Source organism: Rhinopithecus roxellana, chromosome 6 (genome assembly GCF_007565055.1).
Source record: "Rhinopithecus roxellana isolate Shanxi Qingling chromosome 6, ASM756505v1, whole genome shotgun sequence".
In the NCBI taxonomy this organism is placed as follows: domain Eukaryota; kingdom Metazoa; phylum Chordata; class Mammalia; order Primates; family Cercopithecidae; genus Rhinopithecus; species Rhinopithecus roxellana.
This window is the reverse complement of record NC_044554.1, coordinates 48,607,173-48,629,030: the sequence shown is the minus strand read 5'-3', so window position 1 is coordinate 48,629,030 and position 21,858 is coordinate 48,607,173. Positions and strand designations below refer to the sequence as shown.

Sequence of the window (21,858 nt, the reverse complement as noted above, 5' to 3'; positions counted from 1 at the left end):
AAAAAAAAAATGTCCACAGTGGCATGCAACTGTAGTCCTAGCGACGTAGGTGGCTGAGGTGGAGGATCACTGGAGCCCAGGAGTTCAAGGTTATAGTAAGCTATGATCACACCACTGCACTCCAGCCTGGGTGCCAGAGCAAGACCCTGTCTCAAATAATAAAAACTATCAGGATGACAATGGCATTAATAAAAATACAAGAAGAACCAAGACCACACATATAAAATAAGACATATTTATTAAGCTAAAGAACAAATTTTATTTTTCATTTTCCCCAAACACTAAAATAGCACATGGCATAGTAATTCAGCACACAACATAAACTGGTATATGCAATCAATAATCCTGAAAATGGTTAAGCCTCACTTTGGGAGTCTTTAAAAACTTACGGCCTTAAATGATCTTTATTAAAGTCATCAACAGACAACAAAGAGTCAACTGGAAAATTTTTAGGTTACAAGATACTGCAATTCCTAGAGTCTGAGAAACTTTTTATGAAGGAAATAACTCGATTTCCTTCTCTGTAACTGAGTTACTTTTTTCCCGAGCTCATTCTTGTTTAAGGTAATACTGCCAGGGTTCCAAGAAGGGATCTTCTAAAGGTAAACTTAATATTGCAACTTTCACCACAGGGCCTCTGTCTACATTGCATTTCAAGTGGAAGGAAAGGGGTGTGAAAAGTGAGATCAAATTTTGCTGTAGACCAAAATCATTCTACAAAATGTAGAAATGGTAACAGCTTACCACAAGTTCAACAAGATTTAACGCTAAGTACAGTGGTGTAGACTTTACGAGTATCCATTTCCATTGGGTGATCGACAAGCCGAAGGGACACACAGGATTTGGGACAGTAGCCCTTTAGAATGGGTGTTGAAGACAGAACTTCATGGTAAATCCGTATGTTCTAATCTGATTTATAAAGGCTATGATCATCTCCTGAAATGTTTCCCAACTCTTTATATGTCACAATTTAACACATGCTAAAAAATTTCCTTCCGCATCAACTGGCTTTGAATTTAAACTCAATTTAAGTCTGCCGGGTCGTACAAACTACAGCAGGAACCTAAGGACTGCACAGTTTGCATCCAGACTTAATCTGAAAGAAATCATTCTAAGACAACTCTTAAAATTAATCTATTTGTATTGTTCTGCTTGTACCTTAACTATGGCATAATGCATTTGCTAATTCAAAAGGTTGCAGAGCCAGTAACCCCAGCGTTATCTGCAGACCATCCGAGGTGTTTTTAAGCATTTTCTTGAATTCTATCGTTTGCTTTGAAAACGTGGGCTTTAAATGGTCAAGGAAAACTCGTTTTGTCTCATCATTCAGGAGCACTTCGGGACACGCGTGCAGTGTTGCAGACAGGACGGAGTGCAGGCAAGAGGGTTCCAACTCAGAGCCCAGACCCTTGGGAAGAGCACTTGGTGGGTCATCCTGAAAACTTCCCATATCTGGCAGTTTTTGATGGCGTAGCAGTCGTGACACCCGAGGCTCTCCTTTGGTGTACTGTCCTCTGTAGCCATCGGTGGCCCTGGGCCCTCCTCCGAGCCAGTCCCGCTCCAGAGCTTCAACACCACTGCAGGCCACCTGAGCAAAATACTCTGTTGGAGCAGGGAGCAAACCCACGGCTGTGCTCCGAGTGGCTGCTGAGGCTGGATTTCTTCTTACTGATTCTTTCACATATGGAAGCACTGGGCTGCCACCGTGAAGCCAGAGGCCAGCCCCACTCGGATCCTTTCTCATTTCCAGTGATAATGCCTCACTCTGTGAATTTCCATCAACCACAGGCTTATTCATCCAGGAGGGTGCATCTGCAGGCCAAAGGCCCTCCGTCGGCATTCTTTTCTTAAGGCTGTATGACAGTTTGTTCGAGTCACCTCCTCCGGCCTGCTGCACTTGTGCCAGGCAGGTGCCGAGGGGCCCTCTTCTGTCCCTCATGCTTCGTGTTCTTGGATGCGGTGGGCCTGAGGTCACGCCTTCGTCAGTCCGGGAGGGCCTTCAATGGATCTCAATATGAACCTAGGAAAGGGAATCAAATTAAAGTTCTAAAATGAAGACATATGGGTCTTTTTTCTTTTTTTTTGAGATGGAGTCTCGCTCTGTCACCCAGGCTGGAGTGCAGTGGCATGATCTCGGCTCACTGCAACCACCACCTTCCAGGTTCAAGCAATTCTCTCGCCTCAGCCTCCCAAGTAGCTGGGATTATAGGCGCTTGCCACCACACCTGGCTGATTTTTAGATTTTTAGTAGGGACGGGGTTTCACCATGTTGGCCAGGCTGGTCTCAAACTCCTGACCTCAGGTGATCCGCCTGCCTCAGCCTCCCAAAGTGCTTGGATTTACAGGCGTGAGCCACCACGCCCGGCCGACATATGGGTCTTAAGAGCATCTACACTCACCAAATATTGCCTAACAAACACTAAGATCTTTAGGACAGTCTCCACACAGTTTCACCATATTGGTAAGGCTGGTTTTGAACTCCTGACCTCAGGTGATCCACCTGCCTCAGCATCCTAAAGTGCTGGGATTACAAGTGTGAGCCACCACGCCCGGCCATAATTATGGTTTTTGTTTTGTTTTTTTTGAGACACAGTCTTGCTCTGTCGCCCACACTGAGTGACAGGCGTGTGCCACCACATCTGCTAATTTTTTGTATTTTTAGTAGAGATGAGGTTTCACCAAGTTAGTTGGGATGGTCTTGATCTCCTGACCTCATGATCTACCCGCCTCGGCCTCCCAAAGTACTGGGATGACAGGAGTGAGCCACCACACCCGGCCTGGGAGAGAACATTTTGTGGGCTTAGTTCCCCACCCTCAAATTAGCAAATAATAGAGTTTTTCTTTTTTTTTTTTTTTTTGAGACGGTGTTTCGCTCTTGTTGCCTAGGCTGGAGTGCAACGGCACGATCTCGGCTCACTGCAACCTCCACCTCTCGGGTTTGGGTGATTCTCCTGCCTTAGCCTTTCAAGTAGCTGGGATTACAGGTGCCTGCCACCACACCCAGGTAACTTGGTTTTTGTATTTTTAGTAGAGATGAGGTTTCACCATGTTGGCCAAGTGAAATTAGCCGGGTGTGGTGGCAGGCGTCTGTAATCCCAGCTACTCAGGAGGCTGAGGTGGGAAAATCGCTTGAACCCAGGAGGTGGAAGTTGCAGTGAGCTCAGATCACGCCACTGCACTCCAGCCTGGGCAAGAGAGCGAGACTCCATCTCAGGAAAAAAAAAAAATTGCAAAAAGGCTTTGAAATGAACCAAAAAATCCGATGACTGGGCATGCTACCCAGAGCATCCTTCAGGTTATGTAATTTTATCAGGACCAGCACCTTCATTGTCTCTGAGCTGCTTTACAACTCTGTCATTTGCCAAAAATCTTAAGAGTAAGGCAAACAAGTTCCTGTCCAAAGAAAACAGTCTGATTAGTTTCATTAGACAAATGAGTCTCATGGAATGTACTGATCGCTGCCCTATGGATATTGGCCAGCTTTGCATCTATCTGTAAATTCACTTTTGAGTGTTCCCTGAATTTTCTTTTAAACTGGTTATAACATCATATTAGTTTCCTTATTAAGTGACAAATTAAATGTAATTTTGAACACATCATGTGATGTGTTCACTTAAAAACCACCACCACCCTCAGCCAGGCGTGGTGGCTCACGCCTGTAAACGCAGCAGCCATAGTCCCAGATTCTCAGGAGGATGATGTGGGAGGATTGCTTAAGCCTGGGAGGCAGAGGTTGCAGTGAGCTGAGATCGAGTCACTGCCCTCTGACCTGGGCGATGGAGTCAGACCCTGTCTCAAAAAAAAAAAAATTAAAATTAAAAAGCAGCAACACTGAAGGGATCAGCTACAGCTGAAAGTGGCTGATGCAGATGGAGAAATGGCAGGTAGGAAACTGCTGTTTCTCTAATCTTATGGAACTAGGAGACTCTTGATGCTACATGGATGTATAATTGCATTAAGATTTGTTGTAAATTTAGGCCAGGCACGGTGGCTCATGCCTGTAATCCCAGCACTTTGGGAGGCCAAGACGGGCGAATCATGAGGTCAGGAGTTCGAGACGAGCCTGGTCAACATGGTGAAACCCTGTCTCTACTAAAAATACAAAACTTGGCCAGGCGTGGTGGCGGACACCTGTAATCCCAGCTACTAGGGAGGCTGAAGCAAAAGAATTGCGTGAACTCAGGAGGCAGAGGTTGCAGTGAGCCGAGATCCCACCACTGCACTCCAGTCTGGTGACAGAGCAAGACTCCATCTCAAATAAAAAATAAATTAAAAAAAAAAAAAAAAAAACACTGGGGAGAAAATGAAGGATGCAATTTTTATTGGAGGCTGAAGGAGAAAGCAGGGAGTTTAGAGAAAGAGGCCCTGGGCCATGTCACAGGGAGCTGGTGATGGGAGCTAGCCAGGAAGCTTCAGCAAGGACAGGAGGGTTGGATTTGCATTTCAGATGAATTATTCTGGCTGCACTGTGATGGACAGACTGGAAATGGTTCAGAATAGACACATCAGTTAGGAGGCTATTCCATAGAGCAGGAAAAAGAAAGAAAGGCTGTGATCATAAGGAGGGACAGACTGAAGTTTCATATTGTTGTTGTTTTTGAGACAAGGTCTCACTCTGCCACCCAGGCTGGAGGACAATGGCATGATCACAGCTCACTGCAGCCTTGAACTTCTGGGCTCAAGCAATCCTCCTAACTCAGCCTCCTGTGTCGCTGGGACTACAGGCAGGCCCACCACACCTGGCAAATTTTTTTTTAATCAGAGCAGGAACGGAAGTTTATTACAAAGCTCTAGAGCGAGAAAGGAAAGTGAAATTCGAAGAGATCCAAGTGGGTGACTTGAAGAACAGGTGTTTTTTTGTTTTTTTGTTTTTTGTAGAGACAGGGTCTCCCCATGTTGCCCAGAGTGGTCTCGAACTCCTGGCCTCTTAAGTGATCCTCCTGCGTCAGCCTCCCAAGTAGCTGGGATTACAGGTGTGTATCACCGTGCCTTGCTAAAGTATTTTTTAAAAGTTGTTGACTGGCTGGGTGCAGTGGCTCATGCCTGTAATCCCAGCACTCTGGGAGGCCTAGATGAGTGGATCACCTGAGGTCAGGAGTTTAAGACCAGCCTGAACAACATGGTAAAAGCTCATCTCTACTAAAAATACAAAAATTAGCTGGGTGTGGTGGCACATGCCTATAGTCCCTGCTACTTGGGAGGGTGAAGCAGGAGAACAGCTTGAGCCCCACAGGCAGAGGTTGCAGTGACCTGAGATCGCGCCATTGCACTCCAGCCTGGATGACAGAGCGAGACTCTGTCTCAAAAAAATAAATAAATAAAAATTTAAAAATAAGAATAAAGTTGGTGACTGATTCAATGCACACGGAGGTGAGAAGACTCACAGGCTTCTGACTTTCAATTCTGGGTGATGAAAGTGTCATTAACTGGAAATGGGAGCAGCAGCAGGTCCGGAGGAAAGATAAGTGCAGATTGGGACATACAGAGTTTGACTGTGCAACTTTGGCAAGCAGTTGGAGTCATAAAAGTCTTAGCTCAAGATGGGTGTCAGAGCTGGGGACCTAGATCCAGAAGTCACCAGCTTCTGAGAGGTAGATAAAATGATGGCCCTGGTAGAACGTGTCAAGGGACAAAGACAGAAAGTGCTACAGAAGGCCAGGAGCACCAAGACAGACACACCAGGTGGGGCGGGCCCACCACAGACACCAAGGAGAAAGACCCCAAGCATATCAGGAAAATTCAGTGTCCCAGAAGAAGCCAGCTGAGTTGAATGTCTCAAACAAAAGAGAGTGGTCAGATCTGTTTCTTGCACAAAATAATTAGCTCTAGAAACTCTGAAAAACTTTACATAATCTTCTAGTCCAGAGTTGTTAAAATGGGGTATCTCCACCAGCAACTTCTTTTTTTTTTAAGAGATGGAGTCTTGCTCTGTCACCCAGACTGGAGTGCGGTGGCAGGATCACAGCTTACTGCAACCTTCGCCTCCCAGGTTCAACAATTCTCCTGCCTCAGCCTCCCAAGTAGCTAGGACTACAGGTGCACACTGCCACGCCTGACTAATTTTTTGTATTTTGGTAGAGATGGGGTTCCACTAGTTGCCCAGGCTGGTCTCAAACTCCTAAGCTCAGGCAATCCACCTGCCTTGGCCTCCCAAAGTGCTAGGATTATAGGCGTGAGCCACCACAACCAGCCTGGTTGGTTGGTTAGTTAGTTAGTTAGTTAGTTAGAAATGGAGTTTCACTTTGTTGCCCAGGCTGGAGTGCGATGGCACGATCTCGACTCCCTGCAACCTCCACCTTCTGGGTTCAATTGATTCTCCTGCTTCAGCCTCCTGCGTAGCTGGGATTACAGGCATGCGCCACCACGGCTGGCTAATTTTGTATTTTTAGTAGAAACGGGGTTTCTCCATGTTGATCAACCTAGTCTCAAACTCCCGACCTCAGGTGATCCACCCACCTTGGCCTCCCAAAGTGGTGGGATTACAGGCGTGAGCCACTGCGCCCAGCCAGGGTTTTTATTTTTTGAGACGGAGTCTCACTCTGTCACCCAGGCTGGACCATAGTAGCACAATCTCAGCTCACTGCAACCTCCGCCTCCTGGGTTCAAGTGATTCTCCTGCATCAGCCTCCCAAGTTGTTGGGATTACAGGCACCCACACCACCATGCCCAACTAATTTTTTTTTTTTTTTTTTTTTGAGATGGAGTCTCACTCTTGTTGCCCAAGCTGGAGTGCAATGGTGCAATCTTGGTTCACTGCATCCTCCGCCTCCTGGGTTCAAGCGATTCTCCTGCCTCAACCTCCTGAGTAGCTGGGATTACAAGCACCCACCACCATGCCTGGCTAATTTTTTTTTTTTTTTTTTTTTTTAGACGGAGTCTGGCTCTGTCGCCCAGGCTAGAGTGCAGTGGCCGGATCTCAGCTCACTGCAAGCTCCGTCTCCCGGGTTTACACCATTCTCCTGCCTCAGCCTCCTGAGTAGCTGAGACTACAGGCGCCCGCCACCGCGCCCGGCTAATTTTTTGTATTTTTAGTAGAGATGGGGTTTCACCACGGTCTCGATCTCCTGACCTTGTAATCCGCCCGCCTCGGCCTCCCAAAGTGCTGGGATTACAGGCGTGAGCCACCGCGCCCGGCTTATGCCTGGCTAATTTTAATTTTTGTATTTTTAGTAGAGATGGGGTTTCGCCATGTTGGCCAGCCTGGTCTTGACTTCCTGACTTCAGGTGATCTGCCTGCCTCGGCCTCTCAAAGTGTTGGGACTACAGGTATGAGCCACAGCGCCCAGCCTAGCCATTGTTAATATGGGAGAAAATATTAGAACGTCTTGGTCTACTTCATTCTTCTTTCTTCTCCCTTTTAACATTTTCTGTGTTTTATAATATGTGCCATATTCTGAGCAAGCAAAATATATACTTTATGAATACTTATATGTATCTTGTGGGACATGCTCAAAAATTTTTACTGATAGAATTGTGACCATTATTCTATATAATTCATTAAAATATATTTGAACCAGGCCAGGTGCAGTGGCTCACACCTGTAATCCCAAAACTTTGGGAGGCACAGACAGAAGGATGGCTTGAGCCCAGGGGTTTGAGATCAGCCTGGGCAACACAGCAAGACCCTGTCTCTACAAAAAAAATTTAAAAGAGTGGCTGGGAGCAGTGGCTCACACCTGTAATCCCAGCATTTTGGGAGGCCAAGACAGGTGGATCACTTGAGGACAGGAGTTTGAGATCAACCTGGCCAACATGGTGAAACCCCGTCTCTACTAAAAATACAAAATTAACGGGCATGGTGGTGCGTGCCTGTGGTCCCAGCTACTCGGGAGGGTGAGGCAGGAGAATCGTTTGAACCCGGGAGGCGGAGGCTACAGTGAGCCAAGATAGCACCACTGCACTCCAGCCTGGGCGACAGAGCAAGATTCTGTCTCAAAAAAGAAAAAAAAATTAAAGTATTAGCTGAGTGTGCTGGTACACACCTGTAGTCCCCGTCACTTGAGAGGCTGAGGTGGGGGAGGATTGCTTGAGCCTGGGAGCTCAACGCTGCAGTAAGCTGTGATCATACCACTATACTCCAGCCTACACAACAGAGCAAGACTGTGACTCGAAAAAGAAAAGAAAAAACTGTATATATATGAACCATATAAAAGACTACAGGCCAGGCACGGTGGCTCACACCTGTAATCCCAATACTTTGGGAGGCCAAGGCGGGCAGATCTCTTGAGGTCAGGAGTTTGAGACTAGCCTGGCCAACACAGTGAAACCCCATCTCTATTAAAAATACAAAAATTAGCTGGGTATGGTTTCATGTGCCTATAATCCCAGCTATTAGTCAGTCAGGAGGCTGAGACATGAGAATCACTTGAGCCCAGGAAGCAGAGGCTGCCATGAGCCAAGATGGCACCACTGCCTGAGAGACAGAGCAAGACTTCGTCGAAAGAAAGAAAAGAAAAGAAAAGAAAAGAAAAGAAAAAAAGAAAGAAAGAAAGAAAGGATGGAAGGGAGGGAGGGAGGGAAGAAGGGAAGAAAAGAAAAGAAAAAAGAAAAGAAAAGAAAGAAAGACATTGCAGTGCAATGGCACAATCATGGCTCACTGCAGCCTCAACTTCCTCAAGCTTGGGACCCATCACCTCACCTTAGCCTCCCAAGTAGCTGAAACCACAGGTGTGTGCCACCACACCCAGCTAATTTTTTGTATTTTTTGTAGAGACAATGTTTTGCCATGTCCCAGGCTGGTCTTGAACTCCTGGGCTCAAGCGATCCACCACCTCAGCCTCCCAAAGTGCTGGAATTACAGGCGTGAGCCACCATCCCTGGCCATATTCTTTCAAATCTTACATTTATTTTGCTGGTGAAAATGTGCTAAGAATGAACATTATGCTTAAATGGAAGAATTCCTAAATATATTTCAATATATATTGAAATAGGTATTTTAATTATTTGTTTTTGAGATGGAGTCTCACTCTGTCTGGCCCAGGCTGGAGTGTAGTGGCGCAATCTCGGCTCACTGCAGCCTCTGCTCCCCGCACTCAAGCGACTCTCCTGTTTCAGCCTCCCAAGTAGCTGAGACTACAGGTGTATGCTACCATGGCCCTGCTGGTTTTAGCTGTGTCTTCTCCCTCTTGGGACTAGCCTTGCCAGCCCATTCATTTTGTATTTTGAGTAGAGATGGGGTTTCACCATGTTGGTCAAGCTGGTCTCTAACTCTTGACCTCAGATGATCCGCCCACCTCAGCCTCCCAAAGTGCTGGGATTACAGGCGGGAGCCACTGCGCCCACCCAGTATTTTAATTCTCAAGAAAAACAGGTCATAGAATATGGGACAGCGCTCAGAAAAATTAGTTTCTAACCATTTTTAGTAAGTCCTTGTACAAGGATTTAGCATTATTCAGAAAGGTGAAACATTTGTAGAATTGTGTTAAGGTACTTTAAATAAGGTATCATTGCCGGGCGCGGTGGCTCAAGCCTGTAATCCCAGCACTTTGGGAGGCCGAGATGGGCAGATCACGAGGTCAGGAGATCGAGACCATCCTGGCTAACATGGTGAAACCCCATCTCTACTAAAAAATACAAAAAAAAAAAAAAACTAGCTGGGCGTGGTGGCGGGCGCCTGTAATCCCAGCTACTCGGGAGGCTGAGGCAGGAGAATGGTGTAAACCTGGGAGGCAGAGCTTGCAGTGAGCTGAGATAGTGCCACTGCACTCCAGCCTCGGCGACAGCGCCAGACTCCATCTCAAAACAAAAACAAACAAAAAAAAGGTATCATTTTTATTTTTTTCATTTTCCTTAGCAAACTAATGCAGTATAAGGTACCGTTAATAATCACTTATTTTATAACTCAGAAACATGAAAAAAATCATTCATTTAATAAGGTAATCATGTATTCAATCATGATAGAATAAACTGTCCCCTAAAGTTCTTCTAGTACTTTAGTATTCAGTAATAAACTAATTCTCTTATCAAAAAGATTTCAATGGGTTATTTATCTGTTTATTTATTTTGAGACAGAGTCTTGCCCTGTCACCCAGGCTGGAGTGCAGTGGCGCAATCTTGGCTCACTGCAACCTCCACCTCCCAGGTTCAAGCAATTTTCCTGCCTCACCCTCCCAAGTAGCTGGGACTACAGGCGCCAGCTGTCACGCCCAGCTAATTTTTGTATTTTTAGTAGAGACAGGGTTTCGTTTGGCCAGGATGCTCTCGAACTCCTGACATCAGGTGATCCACCTGCCTCGGCCTCCCAAAGTGCTGGGATTACAGGCGTGAACCACCGTGCCCAGTCACAAAAAGACTTCAAGAAGTTATCAAAAACATTTTGGCTCAGAGTCCCCACTAACCTCTTCGATATTAGACTGTTACACATACTACCTGTATTTTGAGGGTCACAAATAACTTCTAAATAATTTCTAGGCATATTTAAGTCGTTTATGGGTTTTTTCATAGTTTATTCTCAGTATGCTAGAGATATATTGTACCAGATAAAGTATGCCTAAGTGTATACAAAATCAGCTCTTTTTGGCCTCCTCATGCCATGTTAATTCTACAAAATTTAAAAAACAGTGTAAATGATGTTATTACCAACAAAGGTAGCTACCAAAGCGGAGACCACCAGAATGAGGGAAGGAGTCTTACTTTGAACTTCAAGAAAGCAGGTTCAGGAAGAAAAAAGTGCAGCCCTGGGTTCCAGAGGATAAATCCTGCAGCCTATACCTCCCTCTGCCTCCCGCCAAAGATGACAAAGGCTGAACATGAAGCCTGGGAGGTCACAGGGGCGCCGTGCCCGGGGAAACGAGGCTGTCCAGGTATACCCGATCCTCATCACAACAGGAGCGGTCACCTTCCTCGCAGATCCCTGAACATCTGGGCAGCTGACCTGCCGGACTACAATGGCCTGACCCACTTAGCTGCTGCCCTCGTGGGTGCCTCTACCCTCACCTTCCCTAACCCGAGCTATTCCCGGCCTCCAGGGCATGACGGTGCTGTTGCTTTGTAAACTAAAAATATCTTGGCCCCAATTTTCTGAAAGAGGGCTGGCAAGGCTAGTCCCAAAGGGGAGAAGACGCAGCCAAAACCAGCAGGGAAACGGTGGGCCTGGAGGGGCTCCTGCACGCAAGGAGAGCTCACACATGCTCCCAGATGGGCTGTCTCCACACGCCTCAGGTGTGAACACTAGCATACCTTAACTCACTGTGCTCATGGCCCAAATGATCAGACTGGAGGCAACAGAAACAAACCCCCAAATTTCCACACAGCCCAGAGGAGGAGAAACAGGAATGACCGCATCGCTTCTAAACTAAGCTGAATCATGATCACAAGGAACACACTAACATCACTGAGTTCCTGCTACTCGCCACTTGGCACGTCTGAATCACACCTGATGGCCAGGTGCGGTGGCTCACACCTGTAATCCCAGCACTTTGAGAGGCCAAGGTGGGTGGATCACCGGAGGTCAGGGGTTCAAGACCAGCCCGGCCAACATGGTGAAACCCTGTCTGTACTAAAAATACAAACATTACCCAGGCATGGTGGTAGGCACCTGTAATCCCAGCTGCTCAGGAGGCTAAGGTAGGAGAATCACTTGAACCCAGGAAGTGGAGGCTGCAGTGAGCCGAGATCACACCATTGCACTCCAGCCTGGGTGACAAGAACAAGACTCATCTCAAAAAAAAAAAAAAAAAAATTACAGGTGCTGAAAACCTCTGATTCAAGATTTTTGGCTGGGTGTAGTGGCTCACGTCCGTAATCCCAGCACTTTGGGAGGCCAAGGCGGGTGGATCACGAGGTCAGCAGATCGAGACCATCCTGGCTAACACAGCAAAACCCCGTCTCTATTAAAAATACAAAAAATTAGCCGGGCGTGGTGAAGGGCGCCTGTAGTCCCAGCTACTGGGGAGGCCGAGGCAGGAGAATGGTGGGAACCCTGGAGGCGGAGCTTGCAGTGAGCCGAGACAGTGCCACTGCACTCCAGCCTGGGCGACAGAGCGAGACTCCGTTTCTAAAAAAAAGAAAACATTTTCTGCCACACATTCAATGAGCAATCCTTCATTAAGTCCCGACCCTAAGCCAGGTGCTGTTCTAGGTGCTGGTATTAGGTTGGTATACCAAGCAGACAGTGTCTTCTTAAAGCTTTATTTTCTTTCCTTTCTTTTTTTCTTTTTGTTTCTTACTTTCTCCTTCTCTCTCTCTCTTTCTGTCTTATAGAAACAGTGTCTAGGCTGGGAGCGGTGGTTCACGCCTGTAATCCCAACACTTTGGGAGGCTGAGGCAGGCGAATCACGAGGTCAGGAGTTCGAGACCAGCCTGGCCAATATGGTGAAACCCTGTCACTACTAAAAATACAAAAATTAGGTGGGCGTGGTGGTGGGCGCCTGTAGACCCAGCTACTTGGGAGGCTGAGGCAGGAGAATTGCTTGAACCTGGGGGGCAGAGGTTGCAGTGAGCCAAGATCCTGCCACTGCATTCCAGCCTGGGTGACAGAGGCTCCATCTCAAAAAAAAAAAAAAAAAAAAAAGGAAAAGAAAAAGAAAAAAGAAACAGCATCTCACAATGTTGTCCAGGCTGGTGTCAAACTCCTGGGCTCAAGTGATCCTCCCACCTTGGCTTCCCAAATTGTTAGGATTACAAGCATGAGCCACTGCACCCAGCCTTAAAGCTTGCTTTCAGTGAACCAACATAAAAAGACAAAAAATGCCACAGGCACACGGTGTTTCATTGCAGTACTGTTTGCAGAAAGATCAGTCTGCATCCCACCCATCACATACCAGGATAAACTCCAAATTACATCATATTTGAAAGTTAAAAAATGACATAAGAGTATCAGGATAAAGTACAGGTGAATTCATTTTATCATTAGAGTTAGGAAGACCTTTCTACTGCTGACAAAAACCAAATGTCAGAAAAGATTGTTAAACTTTGGCTAATAAAAATGAACTTCAGGCCAGGCACGGTGGCTTATGCCTGTAATCCCAGCACTTTGCAGGCCGAGGCAGGTGGATCACTTGAGCCCAGGAGTTCGAGACCAGCCCGGCTAACATGGCAAAACTCCGTCACTACTAAAAATACAAAATTTAGCCGGGCATGGTGGCGGGCACCTATAATCCCAGGTACTCCGGAGGCTGAGGCAGAAGAATCACTTGAAGTCAGGAGGCGGTGGTTGCAGTGAGCCAAGATCGCACCATTGCACTCCAGCCTGGGCGAAAGAACGAGACTCTGTCTCAAAAAAAAAGTGATCTTTTTGAAATGGTTAAAGAGGAGTTACATATGATCCAGCAAGTATGCATCCAAGAGAAATAAAAACCGACGTCCACACAAAGCTTACATGCAAATGTTCGTAGTAACATTATTCACATTAGCCAAAAAGTGAAAGCAACCAAAAAGTCCAACATAAAAAGACGTAAAAGACAAAAACAAAAGACTAAGGAGGGCCGGGTATGATGGCTCAGACTTGTAATCTCAGCACTTTGGGAGGCTGAGGCAGGAGGATTAGTTGAGGCTAGGAGTTTGAGACCAGCCTGGACAATATAGTGAGACCCCGTCTAGACAAAAAATGAAAAAACCAACCAGGCACGGTGGCACATGCGTGTAGCCCCAGCTACTCAGAAAGCTGAAGTGGGAGGATTGTTTGAGTCCGGGAGCTGGAGGCTGTAGTGAGCTATGATCGCACCACTGCACTCCAGCCTGGATAACAGAGGAAGACGCTTCCTCAAAACAAAAAAAAAAGAAAAAGAAAGAAAAAGAAAAGAAAAAAAATTGGCCAGGTGCAGTGGCTCATGCCTGTAATCCCAGCACTTTGGGAGGATGAGGTGGGTGGATCACCTGAGGTCAGGAGTTCGAGACCAGCCTGATCAACGTGGTGAAACCCCATCTCTACTAAAAATACAAAAATTAGCCGGGCATGGTGGCAGGCACCTGTAATCCCAGCTACTCACAAGGCTGAGGCAGGAGAATCACTTGAACCTGGGAGGCGGAGGTTGCAGTGATCTGAAATCATGACATTGCACTCCAGCCTGGGCGGCAAGAATGAAACTCCATCTCAAAAAAAATAATAATTATATACACATATATATGATCTAGGACTAAGAAACACTTGATTCTTCCCACAGGCCATATAACTGAAAAGTTGTTGGCATGTCTCGTTAAATTATAGCAGATTCACAGTACCATTTTTCATCTTGCTTTTACTAAATTTAGTATTTGGTATTGATTCTGTTTAACTGCCTTGTATTTCAGATTCTGTATGAATAAGAAGGATGCTAACAACTCCAGGAGACTAAGGCTTGCTTGCAAATAGTATTTTAAAATCATAACCATTCTCAGTATACAACTGTCTGCATCATTTTCTCATTTAATCATCTTTCATCCTAAAGAGGTATTAACCTCCTTAAAATGCCTCACTGCCCTACAAACTAGAGATCTGGGGAGGGAGAGGCCCCCTAAATACATTTGGAAAATGGGAGTTCTTTATGCCTCATTACTCGTGAAACAGATTCTAACATTCCTGCAATGAAGACGATGGATATGGCTTTTTCTTTTTGGTCTCACTCTGTCACCCATGCTGGAGAGCAGTGGTGCAATCAGAACTCCCTGCAGCCTTGAACTCCCAGGAATAGGCGATCCTCCCACCTCAGGCTCCCAAGTAGCTGGGACTACAGGTGTGCACCACTACATCCAGCTAATTTTTAATGTTTTGTAGTGATGGCGTCTCACGATGTTGCCCAGGCTTCTCAAGCTCCTGGCCTCAAGTGAGAGTAAAGCATATTCCGAAGGAAAAAAAAAAAAAAGGCGGCGGCGTGGGGCTATCCCCTTTCTTACTTCAGTCTATTTCCTGTTGCACTTCCTTTTACCAGAAAGCCACAAAAATTAAACCTTCAAATCACGTAAGTTAGTGGTTTTTTACAAATGAACAAAAACTCCAAAACTCGCAGGGGAGCCGTGCGCGGTGGCTCAAGCCTGTAATCCCAGCACTTTGGGAGGCCGAGACGGGCAGGTCACAAGGTCAGGAGATCGAGACCATCCTGGCTAATACGGTGAAACCCCGTCTCTACTAAAGAATACAAAAAACTAGCCGGGCGACGAGGCGGGCGCCTGTAGTCCCAGCTACTTGGGAGGCGGAGGCAGGAGAATGGCATAAACCTGGGAGGCGTAGCTCGCAGTGAGCTGAGATCCGGCCACTGCACTCCAGCCCGGGCGACAGAGCCAGACTCCATCTCAAAAAAAAAAAAAAAAAAAACCTCACAGGGGAGTTGAAAGTAGCAGAGGTAAATATCACGGTCACGAAGAAAGACACCCCACTCCCCACCCCTAGGATGTGAAATAGCTGCTCGCTGCACTTGGTCTAGCCCAAGCCTACAATCTTCACACTTTTTTCTTTTTTTAGAGACAAGGTCTTGCTCTGTTGCCCAGCCTAGAGGACAGTGGCACAATTACAGCGGCACAATTACAGCTCACTGCCTCCTCGACCTTCTGGCCTCAAGTGATCCACCTCAGCCTCCCGAGTAGCTGGGACTATAGGCTTGCACCACCATACCGACCTAATTTTTGTATTTTTTTTTGGTAGAGACGGAGTTTCGCCACATTGCCCAGGCTGGTCTCAAACTCCTCAGTTCAAGCGATCCTCCCACCTCGGACTCCCAAAGTGCTGGGATTACAGGGGTGAGTCACTGCACCTGGCCCACAGAATTCTTTTTTTTAATCTTACTACTATTTTTTTTTTTTTGGAGATGGAGTCTCACTGTGTTGCCTAGACTGGAGTGCATTGGCACAAACTTGGCTCACTGTAACTTCCACCTCCCAGTGTTCAAGTAATTCTCCTGCCTCAGCCTCCCAAGTAGCTGGGATTACAGGCACACGTCACCATGCCCGGCTAATTTTTGTATTTTAGTAGAGATGGGGTTTCACCATATTGGCCAGGCTGGTCTCAAACTCTTGACCTCAGGTGATCCGCCTGCCTCAGCCTCCCAAAGTGCTGGGACCTACAGGCGTACATCCCACCACGCCCGGCCAGAGTTCAGCTTTCTTTTATACATGACATGATCAGATTTATGGGAGGGTGTGTGTTTTTGTTGTCGTTTAATTTTAGAGACAGAGTCTCACTCTGTTGCCCAAGCTGGTGTGCAGTGGCATGATCGAGGCTCACTGCATCTTCGGCCTCCTTGTCTCAAGCGATCTTCCCACCTCTGCCTCCCTAGTAGCTGGGATTACAGGCACGCACCACCACACCTGGCTAATTTGTTTTTGTACAGACTGGGGTCTTGCTGTGTTGCCCAGGCTGGTCTGGAACTCCTGGGCTCAAGCGATCCTCCCACCTCAGTCTCCCAAAGTGCTGGGATTACAGGCATGAGCCACCACACCCAGCCCTCACTTTGATTTACGTTTTTTAGAAGTTGCCTCTGCTTGGTGGAGATGGCAGATACTTCAATAGTCCAGGTGAATGGATACACTGGGGTAGACTAGAGAGGTGGTTATAAATAGAGAAGTGGATATATGAAAAAGGCAGATTTCTCAATGGTAAAAAGCAATTTTCACCAAAACAGCATCATGTAGAAGGTTTTCTCTTAGTTTTTGTGATTTTTACAAGTGACTGCAAATTATGTTACTCTAGACAATAGGATTCAAAAAGGGGAGTACAGGAGACCTTTTTGGGCCTGCAGACACTTTTTGTTTTGCCCTCGAAGTTTCTTTTTTTAAATCTGTTTTTTGGACTGGGCGCAGAGCCTCACACCTGTAATCTCAGCACTTTGGGAGGCCAAGGTGGGCGGATCACGAGGTCAGGAGATCGAGATCATCCTGGCTGACACAGTAAAACCCCGTCTCTACTAAAAAATACAAAAAAGTAGCCGGGCGTGGTGGTGGGTGCCTGCAGTTCCAGCTACTCAGGAGGCTGAGGCAGGAGAATGGCATGAATCCAGGAGATGGAGCTTGAAGTGAGCTGAGATCGTGCCACTGTACTCCAGTCTAGGCGACAGAGTCTTGCTGTGTTTCCCAGGCTGGAGTGCAGTGCCACGATCTTGGCTCACTAGAACCTCTACCTCCCAGGTTCAAGTGATTCTCCTGCCTCAGCCTCCCATGTAGCTGGAAATACAGGCGTGCACCATCACACTCGCCTAATTTTTGGATTTTTAGTAGAGATGGGGTTTTGCCATGTTGTCCAGGCTGGTCTTGAACTCCTGACCTCAAGTGATCCACCTGCCTCAGCCTCCCAATATACTGGGATTTTAGGCATGAGCCACCGTGCCCAGCCAAAGTTTCTTTTTCAAAAATCTGAATTGGCAATCTAAAAATCTTGATTTCTGATTTCTCTTGGTGCTGACTAGATCCAGCAAACACTAGGCCCCTATTTCCGAAGGTGGTAACCGGGGAGGGCATAGGCCTTCTGGTTTACCAGTCCCCTGACCTGATCCAGCAGCACCCTTCACTCAATTCAAGCCACTTGCTGGAGATTCTGACCCCTCTCGTCAGGTACCATTTCAGGATGCCACCAGCCCTTGCTCACACGAAACTACCTCAATTTGGACCTCAAAATAAAGAGGCCAGTTCATCTCAACTCATTTATTTATTTATTTATTTATTTATTTATTTATTTATCTCACTGTCACCCAGGCTGGAGGGCAGTGGCACAACTCAGCTCACTGCAACCTCTGCCTCCCAGACTCAAGCGATCCTCCCACCTCAGCACCCCAAGTAGCTGGGACTACAGGCTCATGCCGCCATTGTCGGGCCACCAGGCCCAGCTAATTTTTTTGTATTTTAGTAGAGACAGGGTTTTACCATGTAGCCCAGGGTGGTCTCAAACTCCTGAGCTCAAGCGACCCACACACCTTGACCTCCCAAAGTGTTGGGATTACAGGAGTGAGCCACTGCGCCCGGTCACCTTCACTCAATTTTGATCAACAGCCAGTGTTAGGTTTCACGTTAACTACCATCACCTGTCAAGCACCAGACACCTGAAGACCCGCTACCGGGACAATCATACTTGGATATAGCCAAACCAACGTTAGGAAGGGAAGGCACCTGCAGTGTCTCACAACTGAGTGGTACTACCGCTCAGACTGGTTCATTCTGCACGCCAGGGAGCAACCCAAGTACCGTCCAACTGTGACCTCCCCAAAGGAGGGTCCCTCCTTCATCACAGAGGTATGCAAATGGAATGCAAGAGGGGTGCAGTACTTGGCCACCTTTCTTTGAGAAAGAATTCTCGAGTTGACAGCTTTTCCTTCCACTAGAAAAAGTCATCTGAGTGGCCGGGCACGGTGGCTCAAGCCTGTAATCCCAGCACTTTGGGAGGCCGAGACGGGCAGATCACGAGGTCAGGAGATCGAGACCATCCTGGCTAACACGGTGAAACCCCGTCTCTACTAAAAACTACAAAAAACTAGCTGGGCGACGTGGCGGCGCCTGTAGTCCCAGCTACCTGGGAGGCTGAGACAGGAGAATGGCGTAAACCCGGGAGGCGGAGCTTGCAGTGAGCTGAGATCCGGCCACTGCACTCCAGCCTGGGTGACAGAGCGAGACTCCCTCTCAAAAAAAAAAAAGTCATCTGAGGCCAGGCTCACTGGGTCCTGACTGTAATCCTAGTGCTTTGGGAGGGCAAGGCAGGAGGATCGCTTGAGACCAGAAGTTTGAGACCAGTCTTGGCAACATAGTGAGACCTTGTCTCTACCAAAAAAGGAAAGAAAAAAGAAAGAAAAAGGCAACTGAAATTCAAGGGATGTAGAAATATCAGTCTCTTGGCTGGGCGCAGTGGCTCACGCCTGTAAGCCCAGCACTTTGGGAGGTCGAGGCGGGCAGATCACTTGAGGTCAGGAGTTTGAGACCAGCCTGGCCAACATGGTGAAAACCCAACTCTATTTAAAAATACAAAAATTAGCCCAGCGTGGTGGTGGGCACCTGTAGTCCCAGCTACTCAGGAGGCTGAGAAGAATCACTTGAACTCCGGAGGCAGAGGTTGCAGTTAGCCGAGATTGCGCCACCGCACTCCAGCCTGGGCAAAAGTAAGACTCTGTCTCAGAAATAAAAAAAAAAAAAAAAGGAAATATCAATTTTTTATAGCACAGGCGGTCTCCAGGGTGCTGCAGTGTGAGCATACTCTAAGATCAGCTGAATGGTTCCAGGTCTCTGAAAAGTTTTGTGCTTCTACCTCTCCCATTTTATTTTCCCTAGTCTTCACCCTTACACCTCAGTTCTACCTCTGGCCAAAATAAGTAAGGTACATTTATCAAAACACTGTTAACTTCCAATCCATTTTCAGTTTCAAGGATAACATAAAATGTCTTTGCAAGCCAGATGTGGTGGTTCATGCCTATAATCCGAGCACTGGAAGGCCAAGATGGGAGGATCTCTTGAGGCCAGGAGTTCGAGACCAGCCTGGACAACACAGTGAGAACCCCCTTTTGTTTTTGAGACGGAGTTTCCCTCTTGCTGCCCAGGCTGGAGCGCAATGGAGCGATTCTCGACTCACGTGCGCCTCCCGGGTTCCAGCGATTCTCCCGCCTCAGCCTCCCGAGTAGCAGGGATTACAAGCATGCGCCACCACGCCCGGCTAATTTTGTATTTTTAGTAGAGACGGGGTTTCTCCGTGTTGGTCAGGCTGGTCTCTATTTCCCGACCTAAGGTGATCCGCCCGCCTCAGCCTCCCAAAGTGCTGGGATTACAGGCGTGAGCCACCGCGCCCGGCCGAGACCCCCGTCTTCACAATTAAAAAAAAGGGGGGGGGTTTGCAAAGTTTCGGAACTAGAAAATTTACCCAACATTTAGTAAAGGTCCTCTTCAACACCCTTCCAGTCCATGCAATCTCGGACCCCACCTCCCGAGCTGCTGGACGTTCCCCAAGGCCAGTCGCTTAACCTGACCCCCACTGCCGCGTTTGCAGAACGGGGATAAGGACCATCTCAGTGGGTCTCCCCAAAGTGGGGTCGCACGGGAAAATGCACGGTGCTTGGCATACACTCAGCTTCGAGGCAGTGGCAGCTGCCGTGGCGTTTGCATCCCGCTGGCGAGGCGGGCGCTCGGGGAGGGCCGGGGGTCGGGCGGGCACGGCTCACCCACCTGCAGGCGGACGTTGAGCATCATGGAAGCCACGATGTAGAGGTAGGGGAAGTTGATGCGCAGCCGCCACGCCAGGTCGAAGAAGATGAGCAGCGTGCGAGTCAGCCCCTTGCAGAAGACTCCATAGGAACGGGCGGCGGCCGAGCGTGAGAGCCGGACAGCCAGGCCCGACAGAGCCGCCGCCATATAGAGACCGGCGCTCCCACAGCCCGCCCGCCCGCCCTCTCCGCGCCGCGTCGCCCCGGCCGCTGGCCCTCGCCTGGCGAGTTCACCGAGTGAGGGAGGCGGCGGCTAGACCGGCGGGCGGGCGGGCCGCGGGGGAGCGGAGACCGCACGTCACGCTAGGAGAAGCGCCTCAGCGAGCCGCCGCCTGGTCCCAGGCCGGCCGCGCAGCCTGACGTCACAAAGCCAGCCACGCGCCTGCGCGGCCACTAGGCCCCGCCCCCTGGACACGCCCCCGCCACCTTGTTGCAGGTAAGATGCGCATGCGCGGGAGAGGAGGCGTGAGGTCGAGGCTGATGCGCTGTCTCCGTCCGCCCCCTACTGGTGAGTTTGAAAATGAAGACAGGCCGGGCGCGGTGGCTCAAGCCTGTAATCCCAGCACTTTGGGAGGCCGAGACGGGCGGATCACGAGGTCAGGAGATCGAGACCATCCTGGCTAACACGGTGAAACCCCGTCTCTACTAAAAAAAATACAAAAAACTAGCCGGGCGAGGTGGCGGGTGCCTGTAGTCCCAGCTACTCGGGAGGCTGAGGCAGGAGAATGGCGTGAACCCGGGAGGCGGAGCTTGAAGTGAGCTGAGATCCGGCCACTGCACTCCAGCCTGGGCGACAGAGCGAGACTCCGTCTCAAAAAAAAAAAAAGAAAATGAAGACAAAGGGAGGCGATGGACTGTAGCAATGGTTGCAGACAAAGTGAATGTATTTAATGCCGCTGAACTGTACATTTAAAAATGGTTGCAGTACTAAATCTTTTTTCTTTTTATTTGAGTTGGAGTTCCGCTCTTGTTGCCCGGGCTGGAGTGCAATGGCGCGATCTTGGCTCACTGCAACCTCCACCTTCCAAGTTCAAGCGATTTCCCAGGCTCAGCCTCCCAAGTAGCTGGGATTACAGCACACACGCTTCAGAATTATTGTTTTTCAACCTATCCTCTTGATAAAAAGTAGAATGAAAATGTCTTTATGCCACCACACCTGGCTAATTTTTGTATTTTTAGGAGAGACGGGATTTCATCATGTTGGCCAGTCTGGTCTCGAACTCTTGACTTCAAGTGATCTATCCACCTTTGCCTCCCAAAGTGCTGGGATTATAGGCGTGAGCCACCCTGCCTGGCCTACAGTGCTAAATCTTATGTTATGTAGCTTTTAACAGAATTAAAAATGCTGCTGAGGAGCATTTTTTTTTTTTTTTAAGACTCAGTTTTGCTCTTATTGCCCAGGATGGAGTGCAGTGGCGCCATCTTGGCTCACTGCAACCTCTGCCTCCCAGGTTTAAGCAATTCTCCTGCCTCAGCCTCCCGAGTAGCTGGGATTACAGGTGCACATCACCACGCCGGGCTAATTTTTGTATTTTTAGTAGAGAGGGGGTTTCACCATATTGGCCAGGCTGGTCTCAAACTCCTGACCTCAGGTGATCTGCCCACCTCGGCCTTCCAAAGTACTGGGATTAGCATTTTTTTTTAATAAATCAAATAAAATAGTCCGGTTTCAGTGCCCAACACCTATAATCCCAGCATCTGGAAGGCCAAGGCGGTCTATCCTTTGAGCCCAGGAGTTCAAGACCAGCCTGGGCAACATAGCAAAATCCTGTTTCTA

At 48.1% G+C, this 21,858-nt stretch overlaps 1 protein-coding gene across 1 annotated transcript; it reads right to left on the bottom strand.

The window, feature by feature from the left end:
- Positions 1 to 219: 219 nt before the first annotated feature.
- On the bottom strand, positions 220 to 20,450 carry FAM220A (family with sequence similarity 220 member A). The gene is made up of 2 exons (XM_010367742.2): positions 20,044 to 20,450; positions 220 to 2,020 (listed from the first exon to the last, which is right to left on the bottom strand). Exon 2 carries the CDS (start codon positions 1,937 to 1,939, stop codon positions 1,160 to 1,162), a length of 780 nt encoding a protein of 259 aa, XP_010366044.1. The 5' UTR covers positions 1,940 to 2,020; positions 20,044 to 20,450; the 3' UTR covers positions 220 to 1,159.
- Between the last annotated feature and the right edge of the window lie 1,408 nt (positions 20,451 to 21,858).

Excerpts from the sequence above, each read along its gene's own strand:
- FAM220A (XM_010367742.2), bottom strand. The coding sequence starts at position 1,939 with ATGAGGGACAGAAGAGGGCCCCTCGGCACCTGCCTGGCACAAGTGCAG.